The sequence below is a fragment of the Theropithecus gelada genome, chromosome 15, assembly GCF_003255815.1.
Source record: "Theropithecus gelada isolate Dixy chromosome 15, Tgel_1.0, whole genome shotgun sequence".
Lineage (NCBI taxonomy): Eukaryota > Metazoa > Chordata > Mammalia > Primates > Cercopithecidae > Theropithecus > Theropithecus gelada.
Window position 1 is genome coordinate 13,411,815 of NC_037683.1, and position 21,562 is coordinate 13,433,376.

The window sequence follows — 21,562 nt, forward strand, 5'->3', positions numbered from 1 at the left end:
TTAAAAAATTATAAATAAAGCACACAGTGAGGCCAGGCACCGTGGCTCACACCTGTAATCCCAACACTTTTGGAGGCCACGGCGTCAGATCACTTGAGGCCAGGAGTTTGAGATCAGCCTGGCCAACATAGTGAAAAATCATTTCTTTTTTTTTTTTTTTTTTTTTTTTTTGAGACGTAGTCTCGCTCTGTTGCCCAGGCTGAAGTCCAGTGGCATGATCTCGGCTCACTGCAAGCTCCGCCTCCCGGGTTCATGCCATTCTCCTGCCTCAGCCTCCCGAGTAGCTGAGACTACAGGCACCCGCCACTGCTTCCGGCTAAGTTTTTTGTATTTTTAGTAGAGACGGGGTTTCACCATGTTAGCCAGGATGGTCTCGATCTCCTGATCTCATGATCCTCCTGCCTCGGCCTCCCAAAGTGCTGGGATTACAGGCGTGAGCCACCGCGCCCAGCCCCTCATTTCTACTGAAAATACAAAAAAATTAGCCAGGAGGCAGGCAGATCACTTGAGGTCAGGAGTTTTAAGACCAGCCTGGCCAACATGGCGAAACCCTGTCTCTACTAAAAATATAAGAATTAGCTGGGCATGGTGGTGTGCGCCTGTAATTCTAGCTACTCAGGAGGCTGAGGCATGAGAATTGCTTGAACCTGGGAAGTGGAGGTTGCAGAGAGCTAAAATCGTGCCAGTGCACTTCAGCCTGGGCAACAGAGCAAGACTGTGTCTGAAACCTAAAAATACAGTGAGTTCAGTACCTCAGATATAGTTGCATCAGTCCCTTTTACAATGTTAGAAATAAGTTCTTCAGCTTAAATTTTGATACATCTAATAGAGGATTTTGTTTGCTCCCCTACTTATTTTTTAAAGTCTAATCTACTTTAATTTTTGTTCATTGTTTCACAGAATATGTTGGAGAAATAATTATGTCCCCTTTTGCTTTCATTTGTAACCATACTATCCATTATAGAAGTGTACTTATACTTCTCTCCTTCAGTTTCCTTCCCTTTCCTGTGTCTCATGGATTTTGACAATTGAGCCTGTGATCTTACTTCTGGAGAAGCTCTTTAATGTGTATGTTCATGCTTGAACTGTTACCCCTGGTTCTGGCCAGACCAGCAACCTGCCTGGTAATCATTCCTGATGGTTAGAGTGAAACTCATCAATGCACAAAAGAATGTCTTTGGATTCTCCCTTAGGCTGGGTCCTATCATTAAACCTCAGCTTGGCGCTGTGGGTGTATTAAAGCATGCTAGAAAAGTGGAATCAGCAGTCCACTAAACATCTAACTGGCAAACTGAGCAGCCATCCTATTTTTATACATCTCCCACAAACGTACTGTCTCGGCAAGAAATGCCACATCTAAATCTTTTTGATTTTTATTGAGAATTTTGGATGGGTAATTATTTATTCATTCTCTCATTTTAAGAATTGGGGGTCTCACTGTGTTGCCCAGGCTGGCCTCAAACTCTGAATTCAAGTGCCTCAACCTCCTGAGGAGCTAGGACTACAGGCATGTGCCACCATACCCAACTTTATTCTCTCATTCTTTTTCTATTATTTATGCTTTGCTAAAATCCTTTCATTTGTTTTTCTTTTCTTTGTTTTATTTCATTCCCCACTAGAAGAATCATCATTCTAAACAGGATGACCTCCCTGGAAGTATTCGTCTTTCACAATTATTCTGTCAACATCCAGTTTATCCTTTAAGACACAGCAAAAGGGCAGTCTTTTCATAGAGGAGATGGAGGGTTTGTGGAGACCATCTAGTCCGTACCTCCGTTCTTTATGAACTTGCTGATCCATATGCCATGAGACCACATGATAAATGAAATACCTTAGAGTAAGATCCTTGTAATATTCCTGTAACTAAAACTGCATGGATAGATACGAAGATGGTGTCATCAGAAATGTGCTTTGTTAGGAATAATGTCATATTACGATCGAAGTATCTTTAATTTTGTTATTTTAAAATGGTATTTTATTCTTTACATAATTAGTTATTACCCTTACTAGTTGAATTATTTAACAAGTATTTCTTTCATAACTCCTGTGCGGCTAATAATTCTATGCTGAGTGCTAGGAGGACTACATGAATCCTCTCCTCAAGAAGTTTGAAGTCTAATTGGCAAATAAGGCTTCTTATGCATGAAGTTAAATAATAATGCAAAACAACAATGTAGCTTATTTATATCAGTTATTTACATGTACCTGATGTTTTATGTAACTTCTATTATTGGTTTCTTAAGTAATGATTCCCAAATGCAATGGATGTATAAAAATCAGAAACGCATCCAAAAGTGCATGTTATAATAACATTCTCTATACATTTCTCGGCCTCACCTATGGAATTCTTGATTTAGTAGATGGGGCTTGGGGCCCACAAAGTTACAGTTTTCAAAAGTTCCCTGGGTGATTCTGATGAGTAATCAGCTCAGTGTATAGTATGTTAGCCACTAAGTTTATTTCTTTTTTTCTTTTTTTGTTTTTGTTTTTGTTTTTGAGACAGAGTCTCCTTTCGTCAGGCTGGATGGAGTGCAGTAGCACAGTCTTGGCTCACTGTGACATCCACCTCTGGGGTTCACGCAGTTCTTGTGCCTCAGCCTCCCTAGTGGCTGGGATTACAGGCGTGTGCCACCATGCTTGGCTAAGTTTTTTAAAAAAAAATTTAGTAGAGACAGGGTTTTACCGTGTTGGCCAGGCTGATCTTGAATTTCTGGCCTCTTGTGATCCGCCCGCCTCGGCCTCCCAAAGTGTTAGGATTGCAGGTGTGAGCCACTGTGCCTGGCCTATTTCATCTTCATTCAAAGCCAGCAAATTAGCTGTTAATATGTCTCTTTTACAGGTGAGAAAACTGGTGCTCAGAGGCCAAATAACTTTCCCAAGTTACTTACAAGTAGTAAGTGGTAAAGCTGGAATTCACCTCCTGGATTGTTTGACTCCAAAGACTTTAGTCTTTCTATTCTGCTCTGCTCCCTCCCATACCATTGGCAGAAAGGAGCTGCTTCTGAAGTTTTGGATATTGAGGAGTCTTTGGTGTTCTCTTGTTCCTTTTTTTTTTTATAGAGTCAATCTTGCTCTGTTGCCCAGGCTGGAGTGCAGTAGCACGATCTCTGCTCACTGCAACCTCTGCCTCCCAGGTTCAAACAATTCTCCTGCCTCAGCCTCCCGAGTAGCTGGGATTACAGGTGCCTGCCACCATGCCTGGCTAATTTTTGTATTTTTAGTAGAGACGGAGGTTTCACCATGTTGGCCAGGCTGGTCTCAAACTCCTTACCTCAGGTGATCCACCTGCCATGGCTTCCCAAAGTGCTGGGATTACAGGTGTGAGCCACCGTGCCTGGCTCTTATTCCTTTCCTTCTCTGTCAGCTATGGCCAGAGTTTGGGGAAGTTGCTGAACCCTCTATGTTTGGGGGAAAAAAAAATTCAGGTACAGTGGCTCGTGCCTGTAATCCTAGCACTTCGAGAGGCCGAGGCAGGAGGATCACTTGAGCCCAAGAGTTCGAGGCCAGCCTTAGCAACATAGCGAGATCCCGTCTACACACACACACACACACACACACACACACACACAAAATTAGCTGGGCATGGTGGTGTGCTCCTGTAGTCCCAGCTACTCAGGAGGTTGAGATGGGAGGATCACTTGAGCCCAGGAGGTCAAGGCTGCAGTGAGCCATGGGGGTACCATAGCACTCCAGCCTGGGCAACAGAGGGCGACCCTGTCTCAAAAAGCAAAATAAGAAATTGTGTAGAAAAAAATTTAAAAATGAAAATAAGTTACCAGTAATCTCACATTCAGAGGCAACTGCTGTTGTTACCCTTTTGATGTATTTATTTTAGATTTCATTTATACATGTGAGTGTATATATTTTAAACAATATTCAATATTTAATATAAAAAATATATATGTATATATTTTGACACAGGGTCTTGCTCTGTCACCCACGCTGGAGTGCAGTGGCACGATCATGACTCACTGCAGCCTTGACTTCCTGGGCCCAAGCAATCCTCCTGCCTCAGTCTCCCGAGTAACTATGCCACACAGGTGCATGCTACCTTGCCTGGCCAATTTTTACAGTGTTTTGTAGATGCGGGGTCTCCCTGTGTTGCCAAGGCTGGTTTTAAACTCCTTGACTCAAGCAATCCTCCTGCCTTGGCCTCCCAAAGTGCTGGGATTACAGGTGTGAGCCACCATGCCCAACCTCAAATCATATTTCATATGATCTTTTTTGTATTTTTTGTGTATACAAGTAGTTCATAAAGATAAAATGTTGTGGTTATCTCCATATAGATCCCATACTTTTACATTTCTTATTAACGTTATTTCCACATATTTTGTGTTACCATTGTATCTTTATTTTGTTTTTTTTTTTGAGATGGAGTCTCGCTCTGTCACCAAGGCTGGATTGCAGTGGCACGACCTCAGCTCACTGTAACCTCCATGTCCTGGGTTCGAGCTATTCTCATGCCTCAGCCTCCCGAATAGCTGGAACAACACGCACACGCCACCACACCCAGCCTACCATTATAAATAGGATCTTCTTCCTCATAAGTTTGTTATTGGTCTTTTGTAAATAAATCTGTTTTTTTAAATTCTAGTTTTCATTTATTTATTTTTGAGACGGAGTTTTGCTCTTGTTGCCTAGGCTGGAGTACAGTAGCGTGATCTTGGCTCACTGCAACCTCCGCCTCCAAGGTTCAAGTGATTCTCCTGCCTCAGCCCCTCAAGTAGCTGGGATTACAGGTACCCACCACCACACCTGGCTAATTTTTGTATTTTTGGTAGAAATGGGGGTTTCACCATGTTGGCCAGGCTGGTCTCGAACTCCTGACATCAGGTAATCCACCCACCTCGGCTTCCCAAAGTGCTGGGATTACAGGCATGAGCCACCACACCTGGCCGAAATCTGTTAATTAATATATTTGTTTTGTATCCCGTCACTCCCTAAATCCTTACAGTTCTAACGTGTTCCATGCATAAGTTCTAATACTCATTCTCATCTTCTGAATGCTATAGTGTGTGCTTTTTCATAAAGCTGATGGTAATTAAATTTCCAGGCTATTTTTTTTTAGTTTGGTGTTTGTAGGCGAATCCAACTATTTATATTGGTTAGGACTTTTCAGTTGCTAATAACAAAAAGCGACTTCAAGGAGGGCTTTCAAGAAGTATAACTCTGCCTTATGAATGGCTTGGAACCAGAAGGAAGGGCCCTCATGACTTCCCCCATCTTGTCTTGGCTTCTTTCTGCCCATGTGCTCTCTCTGTCCTCCCTTCCTATACCCTACCTCAGCAACTTCTTCTACTTCTCTGGTCCAGAGTTATTCATTCAACAAATATTTATTATTAAAAAATAATAAATTATGCCTTCAACAAATAGTGAACAAGACAAAGTCCTTGTCTTCAGGGGGCTTATATTCGACTGGGGATAAACAGTAAACATAATATGCCAGAATGGATAAATGGCATGGAGAAGAATATAGCCAGGTAAGGGGAATAAGGAATGCTAGGCAGAGAATTTTGCTATTTTGTGTAGGGTGGCCAAGGAAGGCCTCATTAGGAAGGTACTGTTTGAGCAGAGATCTAAAGGAAGTGGGGGAGTGAGTCATGCAGATATCAGGGGATGAGTGTTTTAAGAGGAGGAAATAGCAAGTGCAAAGATTCTGAGGCAGAAATGTGCCTGGTGTATTCAAAAAACAGAATAGCAAGGAAGGATGCCTTTTGGTTAGAGCACAGTAAGCACAGGAAGAGTGGGATCAGAGAAGTCAGTAGTGGGGTTCCTAGTCATGGACGGTTTGGTAAGGAATTGTATTTTTTCTCTGAGGTGAATTGATCAGCGTAGTGATGTGATATGTGACTTCCCCCAGTTAAATTTCCTTAAAAAAAAAAAAAAAACTTTATTGTAGAAAATTTCAGACATAAACAGAAGTAAAGAGAATGGTTTAGTGAACTCCCTTCACTCATCTGCCAGCTTCAACAATGATCAGTACATGGCTGGTCCTGTTTAATGTATACATTTTACTACCGGCCCTCCCAAATGATTTTTAAGCAAATTCCAGCTACTATATAATTTCATACCTAAATACTTTGTATTTCTAACACATAATAAAACGATGTATTTTTAACACATAATAAAACTTTATAATATTATAAAGAATTTTTTTTTTTTTTTTTTTTTGAGACGGAGTCTCGCTCTGTCGCCCAGGCTGGAGTGCAGTGGCCGGATCTCAGCTCACTGCAAGCTCCGCCTGCCGGGTTCACGCCATTCTCCTGCCTCAGCCTCACGAGTAGCTGGGACTACAGGTGCCCGCCACCTCGCCCGGCTAGTTTTTTGTATTTTTTAGTAGAGATGGGGTTTCACCGTGTTAGCCAGGATGGTCTTGATCTCCTGACCTCGTGATCCACCCATCTCGGCCTCCCAAAGTGCTGGGATTACAGACTTGAGCCACCGCGCCCGGCCATTTTTTTTTTTTTTGAGACGGAGTCTCGCTCTGTCGCCCAGGCTGGAGTGCAGTGGCGTGATCTCGGCTCACTGCAAGCTCTGCCTCCTGGGTTCACGCCATTCTCCTGCCTCAGCCTCCTGAGTAGCCGGGACTACAGGCGCCGCCACCACGCCCAGCTGATGTTTTGTATTTTTAGTAGAGACAGGGTTTCACTGTGTTAGCCAGGATGGTCTCCATCTCCTGACCTCGTGATCCACCCACCTCGGCCTCCCAAAGTGCTGGGATTACAGGCGTGAGCCACCATGCCCTGTCAGAAAAAAAATTTTTGTTTTGAAGCAGGGTCTTGCACTTTGACCGGGGCTAGAATGCAGTGGCATGAACATGACTCACTACAACCTCAACCTCCTGGGCTCAAGCGTTTCTTCCTCCTCAGCCTCACAAGCAGCTGGGACTAAAGGCACAAGTCACCATTCCTGGCTAATTTTTGCATTTTTTGTAGAGATGGGATTTGGCTGGTCTTGAACTCCTGGGCTGAAGTGATCTGCCCATCTTGGCCTCCCAAAGTGCTGGAATTATAGTTGTGAGCCACAGTGCCTGGCCAAGAAATACTTATTTAATATTATTAAATATCCAATTATTGTTCATTATTTCCCAAATCATCTCAAATTTTTCTTTTTCCCCTATTGGTTTGTTCATGTTTGGTTCTAAAATCCATCTACTACTTTGGTTAATGTCTCATTTTTTAATCTATAGCTTCTCTTTCACTTTTTTTCTTATAATTTATTTGTTGAAGAAATTGGCTCATTTGCTGAGTAACAAAGTTATTTAAAATAATTCCCCACTTTGTGGTTAATCTGCCAAGTCATTATTATACTTAGGTTCATTTATTTCATTTTGCCTTTGTTTTTAGAGGTTATACTTTTAATTTTCTTTTATAATTATTTAAAATGGCTTCAAAGTCAAAAACATAAAGCAAGATAAAGTCAGAGAAATCTAGCTTCACGTTCTGTTCCCTTCACTCTTTTATAGTCATTTTTAAAACAGTTTTTTGTCCCTTTAAAACTATATATAAGCATATTTATGTTTATATCCCCCTTTTTTAGATTAAAGATAACATACTATACATACTGTTTTGTACAATATGTAATTTTTTTCATTTAGTAATATATTCTGAGGATTTTTCTGGAGCAATATATATAGAGATAAACTTCATTCCATTTTACAGCTGCATACTACTCTATGATACAGATGTACCAGTGCCAACCCATGCCCCAGTCAGGGATGTTTGATTGTTTTCAGGCTTTTGCAAATGGCACTGCAGGGAATAGTTTTATGCATATTTTTAAAGATTTTGTTTTACTAATGTATCTAAGTGGTATTGTTGGGTCAGAGGGTAAAAGAAGATACGATTTTCCTTGATCTTCTGAATTCCCTTTCATAGGACTTTTGCTGTTACCCACCGGTAACATATAGAGTGTCCATGTCCTCAGAGCCTCAAACTTTTATATTTTTGCCAAACTGGTGAAATGTAGTTTTAATTGGCATGTCTCTTATGAATGTGGTTGAGAATCTTTCCATTTAAGAGCTGTTTACATTTCTTTTTCTGTGAACATTTCATATTTTTTGTCTTATTTTTCTATCTGTGTTGTTCAGTGTCTTCTTTATTTTCAGAATATTTATATATTAGGAATATTGACCTTTATTCTTTCCTAATTTATCATTTGTCTTTTTACTTTTTTCCCATACAAAAGTGTTTTCTTTTTATGTGGTCAGATTTATCAAGTTTTCTCCTCATTCTGAAGTTTGTAACTTGTATTTTAAAAGACTCATATTGGCGGCTATGTCAGGAAGAAACAAGCGTCGGGATGGAGGAGGCAAGGGCAGAAACAGTAAAGCGGGTTTGAAGGTGATGATGATAATACAGTGGTGCTGGCGGTTGCCGCGGTTCTGAATAGCTTTTGAAGTATTGGTTGATGGGTAGGATGTAGGATGTGAGAAGTCAGGATGACTCCCAAGTTTTTGGCCTATCAGAACTGAATTGCCATTAACTGAGGAGATTGTGGGAATGGGAGCTTCAGGGAAAGATCAAGAGTTTAGTTACGGATAGGTAATACTTGAGGTGCTTGGTGGGCATCCAAGTGAAAGTGTCCAGTAGAAAGTTGGATGTCTATAATTTCAGGGAGTGTTTAGGGTTAAAAATAACCATTGAGAGTTAGTAGCATATACAGGATATTTACTTGGGGTTTCCCTTTTTATTTATTTACTTTTTTTGAGGTATGCTTTACATATAGTGAAATGTACAGCTATTAAATGTACAGCTTAATGACTTTTGACAGATATATACATTTATATAACTAGCATCCCAGACAAGTATAGAGCAATTCTGTCACCCCAAAGAAGTTCCCTGGTGCTCCTTTTCAGTCATTCCACTCCCCAGAGGCAAGCATTGTTCTGATTTATGTCACCACAATTTAGTTTTGCCCCTTATCGATGGTATTTAAAAGGATATGACTGGATGAGATCACCAGTGGTGTGAATGTAGATTGAGAAGAGGTCCAAGTGCTTGCCTTGGGAAATACCAGTGATTCAAGGGGGAAATGAGATGAATCAGCAGAGGGACCAAGAAGGAGTAGCCTGAGAGACAGTATAAAAGCCAGATAGAGTGGAGTCCTGGGGAGCAAGTGAAAAAAATGTTAAAACAGGAGGGAGTGATGAACCGTGTCAGATGCTGCCAAGACATCTTGTAAGATGAGGATTAAAAATTGACCAACAGATTTAGCAACAAAGGGATCATTGGTGACTTCGATGAAAGCTGCTTTGGTGGAGTAGTGTGACCTGAATATGCCTACTGGGAGTGGATTTGATTGAATGGAAGTGGAGGTACTGGACAGAAAGAATATAGATGACATTTTAAGAAGGAAAAAAATATGGTAGTAACCAGAAGGGAGGGAGTATGGGATAGAGAGCAGATTTTTTTTTTTTTTTTTTTTTTTATGAGCAGTGTTTCAGTACTGTGTGCCAATGTGACTAATTCAGTAAGAGAAAAAGTGACAATGGAAGAGAGAGAAGAGAATTGCTGGAGAGTTGTTCATGAATTGGCAAGAGGGATGGGATCTAGTGCACAAGGAAGGGCTGGCGTAAGGTAAGGGCAGAGGGAGTTCATCCATGGTAATAGGAGGACAGGCAGATAGAAAAGCAGATGAGAGCATGCAAAAGTTCTCTTTGGTTGTTTGTGTTCTCCAAGCCTTGACAAAGGAGGAAGAGGGGAGGAGATGTTAGGTTGAGGAGAGAGGTCTGAGTGTGAATATCTGAGAATGAATGGGTTAATCATAGCATCACCTTGCACCGAACCCTGTTGGTAACAGCTGTGTGAAGTCTATACATTACTTAAGTTTGGGATTCCTCAGTTTCTTCATGGAGCTAGTAGTAACATCTCTCTTAGCATCTGTGAAGACTGTGACTGTGCCAGGTGAGGAAAATATCTAGTATTGATCCTGGCTCATAACAGATGCTTAATAAAGGATCATTTCTTTCCCAATTATAACCATGAAACTGGTCATAGATTACAGGTAGAAAAGTACTTCCCATATTTAAAATATTACTTTTAATCAAATTATAGTCTAATTCTCTTCAAATCTGTGTTTAATATGTTGATTATGTTGAACTCCTGTGATCCTCCCATCTTGCCTTTCTAAAGTGCTAGGATTACAGGTTTGAGCCATGGTGCCCAGCTGCAGTTACATTTTTTTTGGAAGTTCTAAGTGACTGTTACAGAGTTCTGTTCTCTCTCTTGGTTTAATTTGACAATGCTAAAGTGGAATGGGGTTGAACATGTTTATTGCAGATTTTAAAGTCTCAGATTGATTTATTTTAAAACTTTAAGTGTGGACATTTCCTGATAGTCACTTATCATCTAGCTACCACCACCTTGATTAATATTCCAATTGATTTAGAGAATTAAATGATCTTTGAAAAGATACGAAACTTGTCTTGGTTCACTAATGAATAAGAACTGACGATTCAGATTTAATAATAATCTGAATTATTTCAATCATTCATTCATGCAACAAAATTTATTGAGTTAGTCTTACCTTGTTCATTAGTGCCCTAATGTATAAGAACCTTGGTCAGGTGCAAATTCTAGTTCTGTTACTTATTAGCTGTGTGGTCCAGGGCTAATCAGAATATTCTAAGCTTGTTTCCACATTGCCAAATCTGAGATAATGCTAGTATCTACCTCAAAGGCTTGTTATGAGGATTAAATGAGATATATTGACTTGCTAAATAAATGTTAGCTACTGTTACTACACTTGATCTTAGCCAAAAGGCCAAGAAGCAATAAATGTTAGCTACTGTTACTATAAATATCCTTTCTTTTTTTCCCCTCTTCATCTTTGGCATCAAGAGTTTGTGCAAGGTGCAACTGGAGAGTGTTAGAGGATTAATATGTAGATCTTGACCTTGAAGAACTAGAATTCCAAAATCACATAATATTAGAGGCAGGAGAGATCTTTGAGATTATCTAGTTTGACAAGCCCAGAGAGATTTAGAGAAGTGTTCACTATCACATAGCTTGCTCTTAGCAAAGCCGGGCCAAAGCTTAGGTCTCCTGGCTGTGAGTGCTCTTCTTATAAAATGGCTCCGTTGTTGCTTTGTCTGATTCTCCCCCCTCCTTAACCCCTTCTCCTTCCAAATTGACTATCCTGGCCTGCACGTTTTTCTGTGCTCTGCCTTTTCAGTGCACAGTATATTGTGGGGCTTTCTGCATACATCCGACCTGAACATGCCTCTGGATGCTTTTTCCTTCAGGTTCTAAGGAAGACTTTTTAGGGAAGGTGGACAAGTTGTCTCTGTGTAATCACAGGATGTTTTTCTTCCTCTTGTGTCACAGCCCAGGAGTTAAAGTCACTGTTTGAAAAAAAGTCTCTCAAAGAGAAGCCTCCAATTTCTGGAAAGCAGTCAATATTATCTGTACGCCTAGAACAGTGCCCTCTGCAGCTGAATAACCCCTTTAATGAGTATTCCAAATTTGATGGCAAGGTAAGTAAAAATGAGACTTTGTCCCTTTAAGTAAAACTGTAATTGAGTGGAGTTGTTGTTGGTATTATTATTAGATTTAGGGTTTCAGAAATGCTTCATAGAATGTCAGTTGACAGTTACAGAATGTCACTCCACATTTTCTTAGACTGTTGATGTAAAGGTATGAATTTGGGTTCAGTATTGTTTCCACAGTAATATATTTGGGAGGATTAAAACAAAAACAGTCCTGTGCTCTCTCATTCTCTGTTTCTCTGTGTATAGATATCTCAGGACTGTTGTATTTTAATCCTCCCCAATGTATATATACTTATATATGTATAGTATATATATGTTTATAGGTGTATGTATATTTATATATAGGATAGAAAGAGGAGGGGGAGGAAGGGAGAGAGAAATATATATGTGTATATTTTTAATCTGTTTTATCTCCTAAGTATACTTGAGAAGTTGGATTAGTTAGATTGTGATTAATCAAGGTCTAATTGTGTTGGGAAAGCCTTGAAAGTGGTTCTGGGAGGCAGTTTGCATTGTCTTGGCTCATTCTTTATTATAATTGTAGAAATTGTTGAGATCTGAGCTTCATTTCAGAATCCTAGGCTATTGCTTGCATTTCAGTATTTCACTGTAGGGGGATCTTGACACTTGCTATGGAGGCTAACTTTGTTTTTTGCCTGTTTGTGCTAACAGTTTGCTGTTATAAAATTAAAGTGTGTTTGTTTTCCTTTTAGAAATATGGCCACTATTTCAGGTGGATCCTAGTTTCATGTGCAGCACCCCTTCCCCCAATCCCTGCCTTCTTGTGTCTCTGTACTGACCTGAGCAGGGCCTTGTTCAGAAGACAGTAGCGGTTGATTTTTGTATTTATTGCCGTGATGTTTGCTGTCTGGCAGTGTTGTGGAGTGCTGAGTGATAGCTCTTTGCCTGGAGGTGTCATGTATAATCTGTCTTATTTCAATGCCATTGCAGTTAATAAACATACAGCTTTTTGCTTCTGCTTGAATTTTATTTATTTATTTATTTTTTCATGAGCTGGTTCTGTCAGTTGTCCTCTTTGAGCAGAGATGTTTTCTCTTCGAAAGACTTTTACTTCCTACAATTCAGCAGGTTTCCATAGGTTTAAGTAAGCATGTGTGGCCATCGGCACATGAGGTTATTGATGTTTCCGGGCGAGAAGAGCAAAAACTAGAAACAAAATGCATCAATAATATAAAGATCCTAATATGCTCAGGAAGTTTCCTCCAAAAAACACCTGAGAGCACTTTTAGTAAGTTACAGACTGTATTGATGTAAAGCTTCTCTTTCTCCTGTTTTGTGGAATGGAGCACAGAGAAAGGAGTTCCCCCAGGGGACAGGAATGTCAGCCTCTGGAAAATGGCGAGTTGGACTATATAGGATTTTTAAAAAAATACTACAATGGATTCATTTAGACATGTGAGAAGTTATTGTTGGGATTAGGGTAAGCAGTTGGAATTTATTTGCTTCCATTGCTTGATACCATCTCATTGTTTGAGGATGTAATTTCTGGAATAGTTAATGTGTGATAATGTGTTTATAGATATAAAAAAAACCAGATCTTTTAAAATACTCTAGAATTCTCTTTATCCCATAGACTTTATTGTTAATTACTTAGGTTTGGATTTGTCACAAGGTTGTGAACTCTGCTTGGTGTGTATATATCTAACTTCTGAAGTACCAGCAGGAAAATAAAAAGTAAACCATTTCCTTAGTCACAAAGGAATTATTCTCGCTAGATGTGTGTTTACACTGAAGACTCTCAATGCTTTTGTCATAGCAAGACCATTTGTAATCCACAAAGGATGTGAGTGCAGAGCAATCACCATTATGCATTGATTAAGAAAGATTTAGATATTGATAAGTCTATCTTATGTGATGCTATTGTATTATTATCTTACATATTACAATTGCTAAAATACAATTAAACCCTTGTTCTCATCTATTAATATTGATGCATTTGGCAGATATGTAATGAAAATGGCTAATATTTGAAGGATATTGTACTGTACATATTAAATTAGTCTTTCTTTATCTTTGTGAAATGCATCAATATGATATACAATGACATCTCAATGATTAATAGAGAATTATACTTGAGTCAAGCCTTTTTGTAACCTAGAAATTAAAATGACTATTCAAATAACACCTCAAAATGATCAAATTAGCATTTTGTGATTGCATAATAATGGGATTGTAGTAGTTATAACAGCACCATGGCTGCCTCTAGAGTTAAGATCATGTCAACCCCTTGATAATAAAGCCTTTTCTGTGAGAGTCGACTCTAATAATTTCCAGATTGATTCTTCCCATAAATCATCTGACATTCAGCACTAAATTTTTGTTACTGTTGTAACTTAAAATTATTTTATTTTTATTCGGCTCACATTTAAGAAATGAAATGAGTGTCTTGTTTTAATGATTCACTGTCTTATCATTGGAACGCCAGGCTTTTTGCCTCAAGTATAAGGGTTTGCTACGTATTTTGATACTCCTATTTTTTTTTTCCACAAAGGTTTGTTAAAGCCTCTAAAATATGTACAGTTTTTTTCCCTCCTACAAATATTCACAATGCTTTTCTTGGGAATAACTCTTGCCTTATTTACATAATTAACTGAGTTGCTTAGGTCTCTTGGGCAAATAGTACATAATTGGGGAGAGAAGGGGACAGGGAAGAGTTTGGGGTCTAATTAAATATGCTAAAAAACTACTTAATTATATATTTCCTCAAGAGACTAACTGCTGTGAAATCCTTCTTAAGATTAGTGTTAGATTTGAAGAAAAGATTTTGCTTTTGCCATGGCTTTACTGTTACATTTTAGTCAAGCAGGCACATCTAGTGTTCTTAGCAGTTTGTGCCAACTGGATTGCTGGTTTTAATGATTCTAAGGGTGAGCCTCACTTAACTATTGTTCTAAATTAAAGTGAATATTTCCAAGTAATTTTTGGTTCCTGTAGCTGGTTAATAATTTTATAAAAAGCTTTTTAAAATTGTGGTTAGCTAATAATTTTTTAAGGCATGAAACTGAAAGGGAAAGGCTGTACTTAGGCATGTGTGCCTTGTAATTTTGACAATTTTGGGGGTCAGGTGTATCATGTTGATACTGTTTCTTTAGCATGTTGGTGATGCTGTCTGTGATCTCTTTTAGAGTCTGCATTATCAATAACTGTTTACTGATCATTTGAAAAAAGTTCAAGGTTGATTGCCAAGCAGTTTTAGGGCATGCTTTGGTCAGACCCGCAAAACCAGCCTCAAGCATCTGCCTGAATTCTTAAGCATTGTTGAGAATGGAACCCCTGAATAGCCTCATTAACAACACAAAACCTCTATTCTAGAGGTTGAGACAATTGGAAAACTTCTTGTGCCGGTCCTGATTTCACTGGATGTGGGAGCTGTTGGTTGTGACAGGAGGTTGCTTTGAGGTGATCGGGGAGTGGGCTTTGCTGAGAGGCAGTAGACATTCAGCACTGATTTAAGTGCCTCAAAATATGTGGATTTTCTGCCCTGTTTCTCCACCTGTTTCAGATTAGGTTATGTTTTAAGAAGGAAATCTAACCCTATCCATTTTATGCCGTATCACTTTCTTGAGACTCTTTTGCTAGCACATTATCACTATTCTGGTCAAATTACATTTGCAGATATTATCCTTAGTAGACCATCAGAAGTTCAAGTACCCATTTCCTGTCAATACAGTTACTAATAAAAAAAGAAGCGGGGTGGGGGGGGGGACTGATTAGCAAGTTGTGTCATCTCAGTCAGTTTTTTTCACCTCTGAAAGGAGATGAGTGTGAGTTCCTCACAAGGCTCCTGAGACCATGAAATAGGATAATGCTAGGATGAAGCATCTAGCACAGTGAAAGGCAGCATCATTTAGTAAAGCGACCTATTCTGTAGTAAAGCCTCAGTTCGAATCCCCGTGGCTCCACTTATGGTGTGACATCAGGCTAGCTACTTAACCTCATGAAGCTTGGGGTTCAGGATACACTACCCCAAAATGTGGCATCTTGGAACATTGAGTATCATAAGCTGAAGGAACTTGAGAAATGGCAGGAATAACTCTGATCTTCCCCTGCCCATCTCCCCTAAGCAGGTCACAAGGCCCTCATGTGAGATGTGTTCTCCCTCTGCCTGGAGGAAAGGAGCATCCTCATCTCCGAAGATGAATCTTAAAGAACAGGCTTTGCTAAATTTCCCTGCAGTTGACAACACTTACTTCCTACCTTCATCCTGTTATATTTTCCACATGACTCTCCACTTTTTGTCAAACTTAATGTAAAAACTCTCAGATTTAACCAACGGTTTCTTGGGTCTTTTCTTATGAAGGCTCTATACCATGTAAAATTTAGGTTAAATAAATTTGTGTGCTTGTCTTTTGTTACTCTGTTTCTTGTTACAGGGGCCTCAGCCAAGCATTTACAAGGGTAGAAGGAAAAAATGTTTCTTCTCTACAAGTTCCAGTCCTGATAGGTGAAAGAAATGATGACTGTGTATCTTCCTCAGGAGGATGAAATGAGCAGGATGTGTAGCACATAGGAAACAAATATTCCACTTCTGCTGCTTTCTCTTTGTAAAGGGGTGACACGGCACTGACGATGGGACAGTGACGATGTCTCTCTCACGTACTTCATTATGTGGTTGACAGTACTGAGTGAGAGGGAATGTGTTTGTAAAAGCCGGGATTTTAGAATAGTGTCTTAAAGAAGAAGTACAGCAGAGTGGGGGTGAAAACGGTCTGCACGTTGAAGTTCAGGGAATCCAGTGGGGTTCTCGTCCTTCACTAGGAAGATTGAGACAAGTAATTACTTCCTTTGGGTGGGTGGGGGAATGGCTATTTTTTTTTTAAACCTTGGGTGAGAAAATGGTTCAATATTGGTGATTGCTTGGCAGTTTCTAGAATGTTAAATATCCTACTTTTTGGGCCTCGCTAAATACTATTTTCTAAATATAAGGGGAATCTTTGACTTGACAAGTGCTTGAAAGAACGAACCAGTTCTGGTTCATATAGACAACTGTGACTTTGATTGTGTTAACTTGTTAGAAAGTAACCATTTCTCAGTTAGAAACTGTTTTAACAGGGAAGCTGCAGAGAGCATGGGGGAAGGGATAATTCATGAGTGCTAATTGCTTGGCTGTTAATTTTCATAAGTGTTGATAGAAGCAGTTCCTTAAATTAAACTTTGTTTAAAATGTATCAGGGGAAATATTCCACAATGTCGAGCCTGAAGTGAAAATTAATATGAATGCTGTGGCAATTAACACATACTGGTTAATAGCTTTTAGCAGCATTTTGGGATGATAGTCCTTAAATACATTTTTGCATGCTGCTCTTGTTTCAGCATTGTTCCAGTCTATGTCTGGATAATTATGAACAAATGTTTTCTACAATCATTGGCATTAAATAGCTCTCTTCAAAGAAAGTCACTTAAAACTTTTCAGAAAAGCATGAAGCCACCGAGAAATGTTGCAAACTCAGAAAAGGTCAGCGAATTGAAATCATGTAAAAAGAAAAATTGCCCTTAGCGGAAAAGGCACCTCATCTGAACTTGGAAAATGTGCTATTCTTGTGGGAATGGTCCCTTCTAATATGTTAAACTATGTTTGCTTCTGGATCTCTTTCCAAAAAAAAAAAAAAAAAAAAAAATGTAGCCTGGGCTTTTTAGTGTTGGCTGTGTTTCTAGAAGGCAGCTTTTACTTAATGCTGCCTGAGCTGAGGCACTGGCCTTGAGCCTAAGGGTCTTCTGGCCTTACTTCCTTCTCCTTTACCCTCACCCCCTACCCAGCTGGTGGGGGTGCGGGGGTAACCATGAATGAAGAAAGAAGTTGGCTGCATAATACTGAAAGTCCACCACTGCTCCTTTCAGTAAGAGTTCTCCAGGACTTTGCTTGCTTAGTGCCCAGTAAGAAACAAATCTAGAGTGACTGTATTTTGAATTAGGAGCTATTTGTCTCACTTGTTCAGTGGCTTCACGTACATGCTTTTGTTTTGTTTTGTTTTGTTTTGTTTTGTTTTGAGACAGAGTCTCTTTCTGTTGCCCAGGCTGGAGTGCAGTGGCACCATCTCAGTTCACTGCAGCCCCTGCTTCCCAGGTTCAAGTGATTCTCCTGCCTCAGCCTCCTGAGTAGCTGGGATTACAGGCACCAGCCAACACACCCGGCTAATTTTTGAATTTTTAATAGAGATGGGGTTTCACCATGTTGGCCAGGCTGGTCTCAAACTCCTGACCTCAGGTGATCTGCCCGTCTTGGCCTTCCAAAGTGCTGGGATTACAGGTGTGAGCCACTGCACCCAACCTACATACTTCTTTAAAGAAAAGTCTCAACATGATTTTAGCAGTTATTCTCTTGGCTATATTTATCTCTGTGACTGTATTTTGCTAGTCTTCCTTTCATAGATCAGTTTTTGTTAGTCTGTTTCTAAAAGAAGATGGAGATTAGATATTCACTACCTTTTACATATTCTGGTATATGGTATAGAAGGATTGCTGGGCATAGTGGCTCATGCCTGTAACCCCAGGATGTTGGGAGGCTGAGGCGGAAGGATCACTTGAGCCTAGGAGGTTGAGACTGCAGTGAGCTGTGATTGCACCACTGCACTCCAGCCTAGGTGACAGAGCAAGATGGTGTCTGAAAAAGAAGCCTCAACTTCATTAAAGACATCTCTTTGTGAGATTATTTCCCCCTTACCATTACATTATCTCTCTCCTGTTGCTTTATGTTATACTGAAAATCCCAAGGGAAGACATTGGGATTTTTGTCTTGATGGTCAGTTCATAATGAGTTAAACAGGAATCACAACAAAATTGTTTGGCATTTTACTCTGAAGTTAAATCCTCTATGCTGAATTCTTAAAACTAACTTCTTCCACTCTGAGCTCTCTGTCTAGGCCTCATTTCTGCAGTTAGCTGTGAACCTTGCCAGTCTGTGGTGGCTTCCTTTGTTGTGGAGCCATCTTCTGAAAATTCCATGAGGTAGAATTCACCATTGGTTTAAGGCTTTTCGAAGGAAGGCAGACTCTTGCCATGGAAAGAACATGTTTGTCAGGCTTGGGTTAAAATCTTTTGATCTGAGAGCTAAAGGATTAGTAAGAACTAATTAAGAACAGGCGGAGGAAAAAGAAGGAACAGAAGGTCTGAGGCAAGTGGAATTTGGCAATTTTGAGGAACCAAAAGAAAGTTATGTGACAGGAGCCCTAGGGTGACATAGATGGTAGTGAAAGGTGAAGCTCTGGGGGAAGACCAGGTATGACTGGTAGAGGTGTTCTTTTTAACCTAATGGCACGGGGAAGCCTTGAACAAGGATTTAAATGGGGAGGTGAGGTAATCAAATCTGTTTTGAAAAGACCCCTGGGGCTGTGCTGCGGAGTATATCCCTGAGAAGGATTTGTGAGGATAGAGAAAGTAATCAAGACATTTTTTGCAGTGCTCTGGGTGAGAGAGTGGTAACTTGGGCTGGCTTGTTAGGATGAAGATGGAGTGAATGAATTCAAGAGATGTTTAGTAATAGGCAAAAGTGGTTGGATTTGATGATGTATGTAGGGAACAGCGTTAGAGGGGGGTTTGAAGGATGATTTCCTGGTCTGTGTCTGGCTTGTGGAGCTGGATGGATAATGAGACCATCCCTGAATTAGGAAGCCCTGAAAGAGGGCCAAAGATGAGGTGGACATTCCCATTGGCAGCTGTTTTGGACTTGCTGACCACAGATCATAGTCTGTTACCATGTCCTTGAAGACACTATACATGTTTTTGGGAGGTGGGATATACCCTACTTGTCTGGTTTGTGTCTGGGGAATCTGAGGTAGTGCTCTCTGAGGTGAGAGTGGAGCAAGAAGCCTCTTCTTTGTTCTTGCTTGTCAGCCAGCCTTGGAACTGGCTAAGGAATTGCCTTTAGACGTTAGTCACCTTCCAGATACTTCCTCTCCCATCAGTCACTTCCTCTCAGATGACAGGGATGTGCGCTCAGATGCCCAGCCTGACTCACCAGGCCATTCAGAGGAGAAAACGACAGGATAATTTTATTCTTTTATTTTCAAGAGAGTAATTTTAAAGAGGAGGATGTCAGGTGTCATTTAAGACATGTTGATTGTAATTCTTGGAGGTTAGGGGACTAAGAAGTAAACAACATGGACGTATTTTTGTTACAATGAGATTGCTGTTATCGTACTACCTTCTCACTACCTGATCAATTACCAGGTTAGTAGAGGGAATCTGGTTGGAATGAATATCAAGCACTGAGGTCTAGCCCAGGAGACAATCCTTTATGGAGGGTACTAGGAATGGTGTGATTTTACATTCAGCCTTCTCATCATGGGGTACTTTGCTCTGCATGATTTGCCGTGGAGAGATTGTCTTCTCCCTCAAAGAATGAGGCCCTGATTTTACTATCTTGAAGACCTCTATCCAGAGAAATCAAATGACAGCCTAGGGTCACCTAGCTGGGCATGGAATCCAGGTGTTCTAATTCTCAGAGGTTTTTATTTTCTTCTTTTCTTTCTTTCTTTTTTTTTTTTTCTTGGAGATGGAGTCTCACTCTGTCGCCCAGGCTGGAGTGCAGTGGTGCAATCTTGACTGACTGCAACCTCCGCCTCCCGGGTTTAAGTGATTCTCCTGCCTCAGCCTCCCAAGTAGCTGGGATTACAGGTATGCACCACCATGCCCGGCTAATTTTTGTATTTTTAGTAGAGGCGGGGTTTCACCATGTTGGTCAGGCTGGTCTCCAACTCCTGACCAGGTAATCAGCCCGCCTTGGCCTCCCAAAGTGCTGGGATTACAGGTTTGAACCACTGTGCCGGGCCGAGATTTTTGTTTTCATTAATGACATTCATACTCACAAAATGGAAACTTGATTTCCAGGACTACTAACTAGGCCATGTGGTAGAAGGAACACTGACAGAGAATCAGAAGACTTGAGTGTTAGTCCTGGCTATGCAGTTCTTTCTTTCTGATGTAGAACAAGTCATCTCTCATCTCTGAGCCTTGATTTCTGCATGTTTAGAACCAGGAACGTGGCTTAGATGACCTCTTGGATTCTTTTTGGCTTTAAGATTCCAGAGTTTCGTGATTAGGGAGGTGATTGACATCAGTGAGATGTAGGGAGGTACAGATGGGAAAACTACAACTTTTGAAGAGTTAATCTTTTATATATACATTGGAACTTCCCTCTTAATTATCCTAACAGAACAGTGATCTAGGGAGTGTTAGCTCCAGGTGAGGGAACAGGCAGAGAGAGAGAAAGTGACATGCTCCAGGATTCCCCATTAGTGTGTATCAGAGCTGATATTCAGCTCCTTTTTCTCCTATTCCAGTACCACAGCTCTTTTTCCTAGACTCTTGCAGTCATTGTTAGGCGAAAACAAAAACAGTTAATGTTTGAAATTTTTTAAAATTTAAAAACAAAAGGTTTTCCTTTACCAGTGGACTTGAAACCTGACAGACTGGTTTAGATCTTTTTATCAGTTATATGGGTTGGGCAAGTTACTGTAAGCCTTAACTTCCTTACATGTTAAAAAAAAAAAAAAAAAGATACTGGGACTGGGGAAGGGGAATGCTTTCAAAACATAGAATCTGGTGTGTGTCTCACAAATGTTTGTCTATTTCATTGATTTTCCTGGTGTGCAGAGTGGATTCGTTCATACATCTTTATCCATTGAATACATTATTTAAAAGGGAACCAAACTGTACTGGCTCATTTCAAACATTTATTGCATACCAGCTCTGTACCATGCACTGATAAATAAGATGGGGCTAACTGCCCTCGGGGAACTTAAAGACAAGAGCGGCCATATGGCCATCAAGTGGAGAAACTATACTTCACATGAATGGTCGTGCCCAGTGCTGAGGACTATGACAGTGGTCCATGACATTAGGTGCACCTGACCGAGCAGAGGAACAGAACCACGAGCAACAAACTGGAGAGCAAATGTGATGGTCACTGTAGATGAATAGTAGGTGAGTACTGTCTACCGCTTGGATCTCAGCCGGTTTCTTATATTTGGTGTGTTTGTCCAAATTTCAGTTGTATTCCTACAGGCCAGGGAATTCAGCTTTGGTCACTCTTATAATGAAGCCCAGAATGGT

At 40.2% G+C, this 21,562-nt stretch overlaps 1 protein-coding gene and 1 pseudogene across 1 annotated transcript in view; one reads left to right on the forward strand and one right to left on the reverse strand.

The window, feature by feature from the left end:
* Nucleotides 1-21,562, forward strand: part of MAPKAP1 (mitogen-activated protein kinase associated protein 1) — a 271,714-nt gene that overhangs the window by 40,377 nt on the left and 209,775 nt on the right. Inside the window, 3 exon segments of the mRNA XM_025359175.1 lie at nt 11,328-11,476; nt 16,826-16,846; nt 16,848-16,967. Of these exon segments, the coding sequence (XP_025214960.1) occupies nt 11,328-11,476; nt 16,826-16,846; nt 16,848-16,967 (290 nt within the window).
* LOC112608824 lies at nt 10,677-10,776 on the reverse strand (annotated as a pseudogene).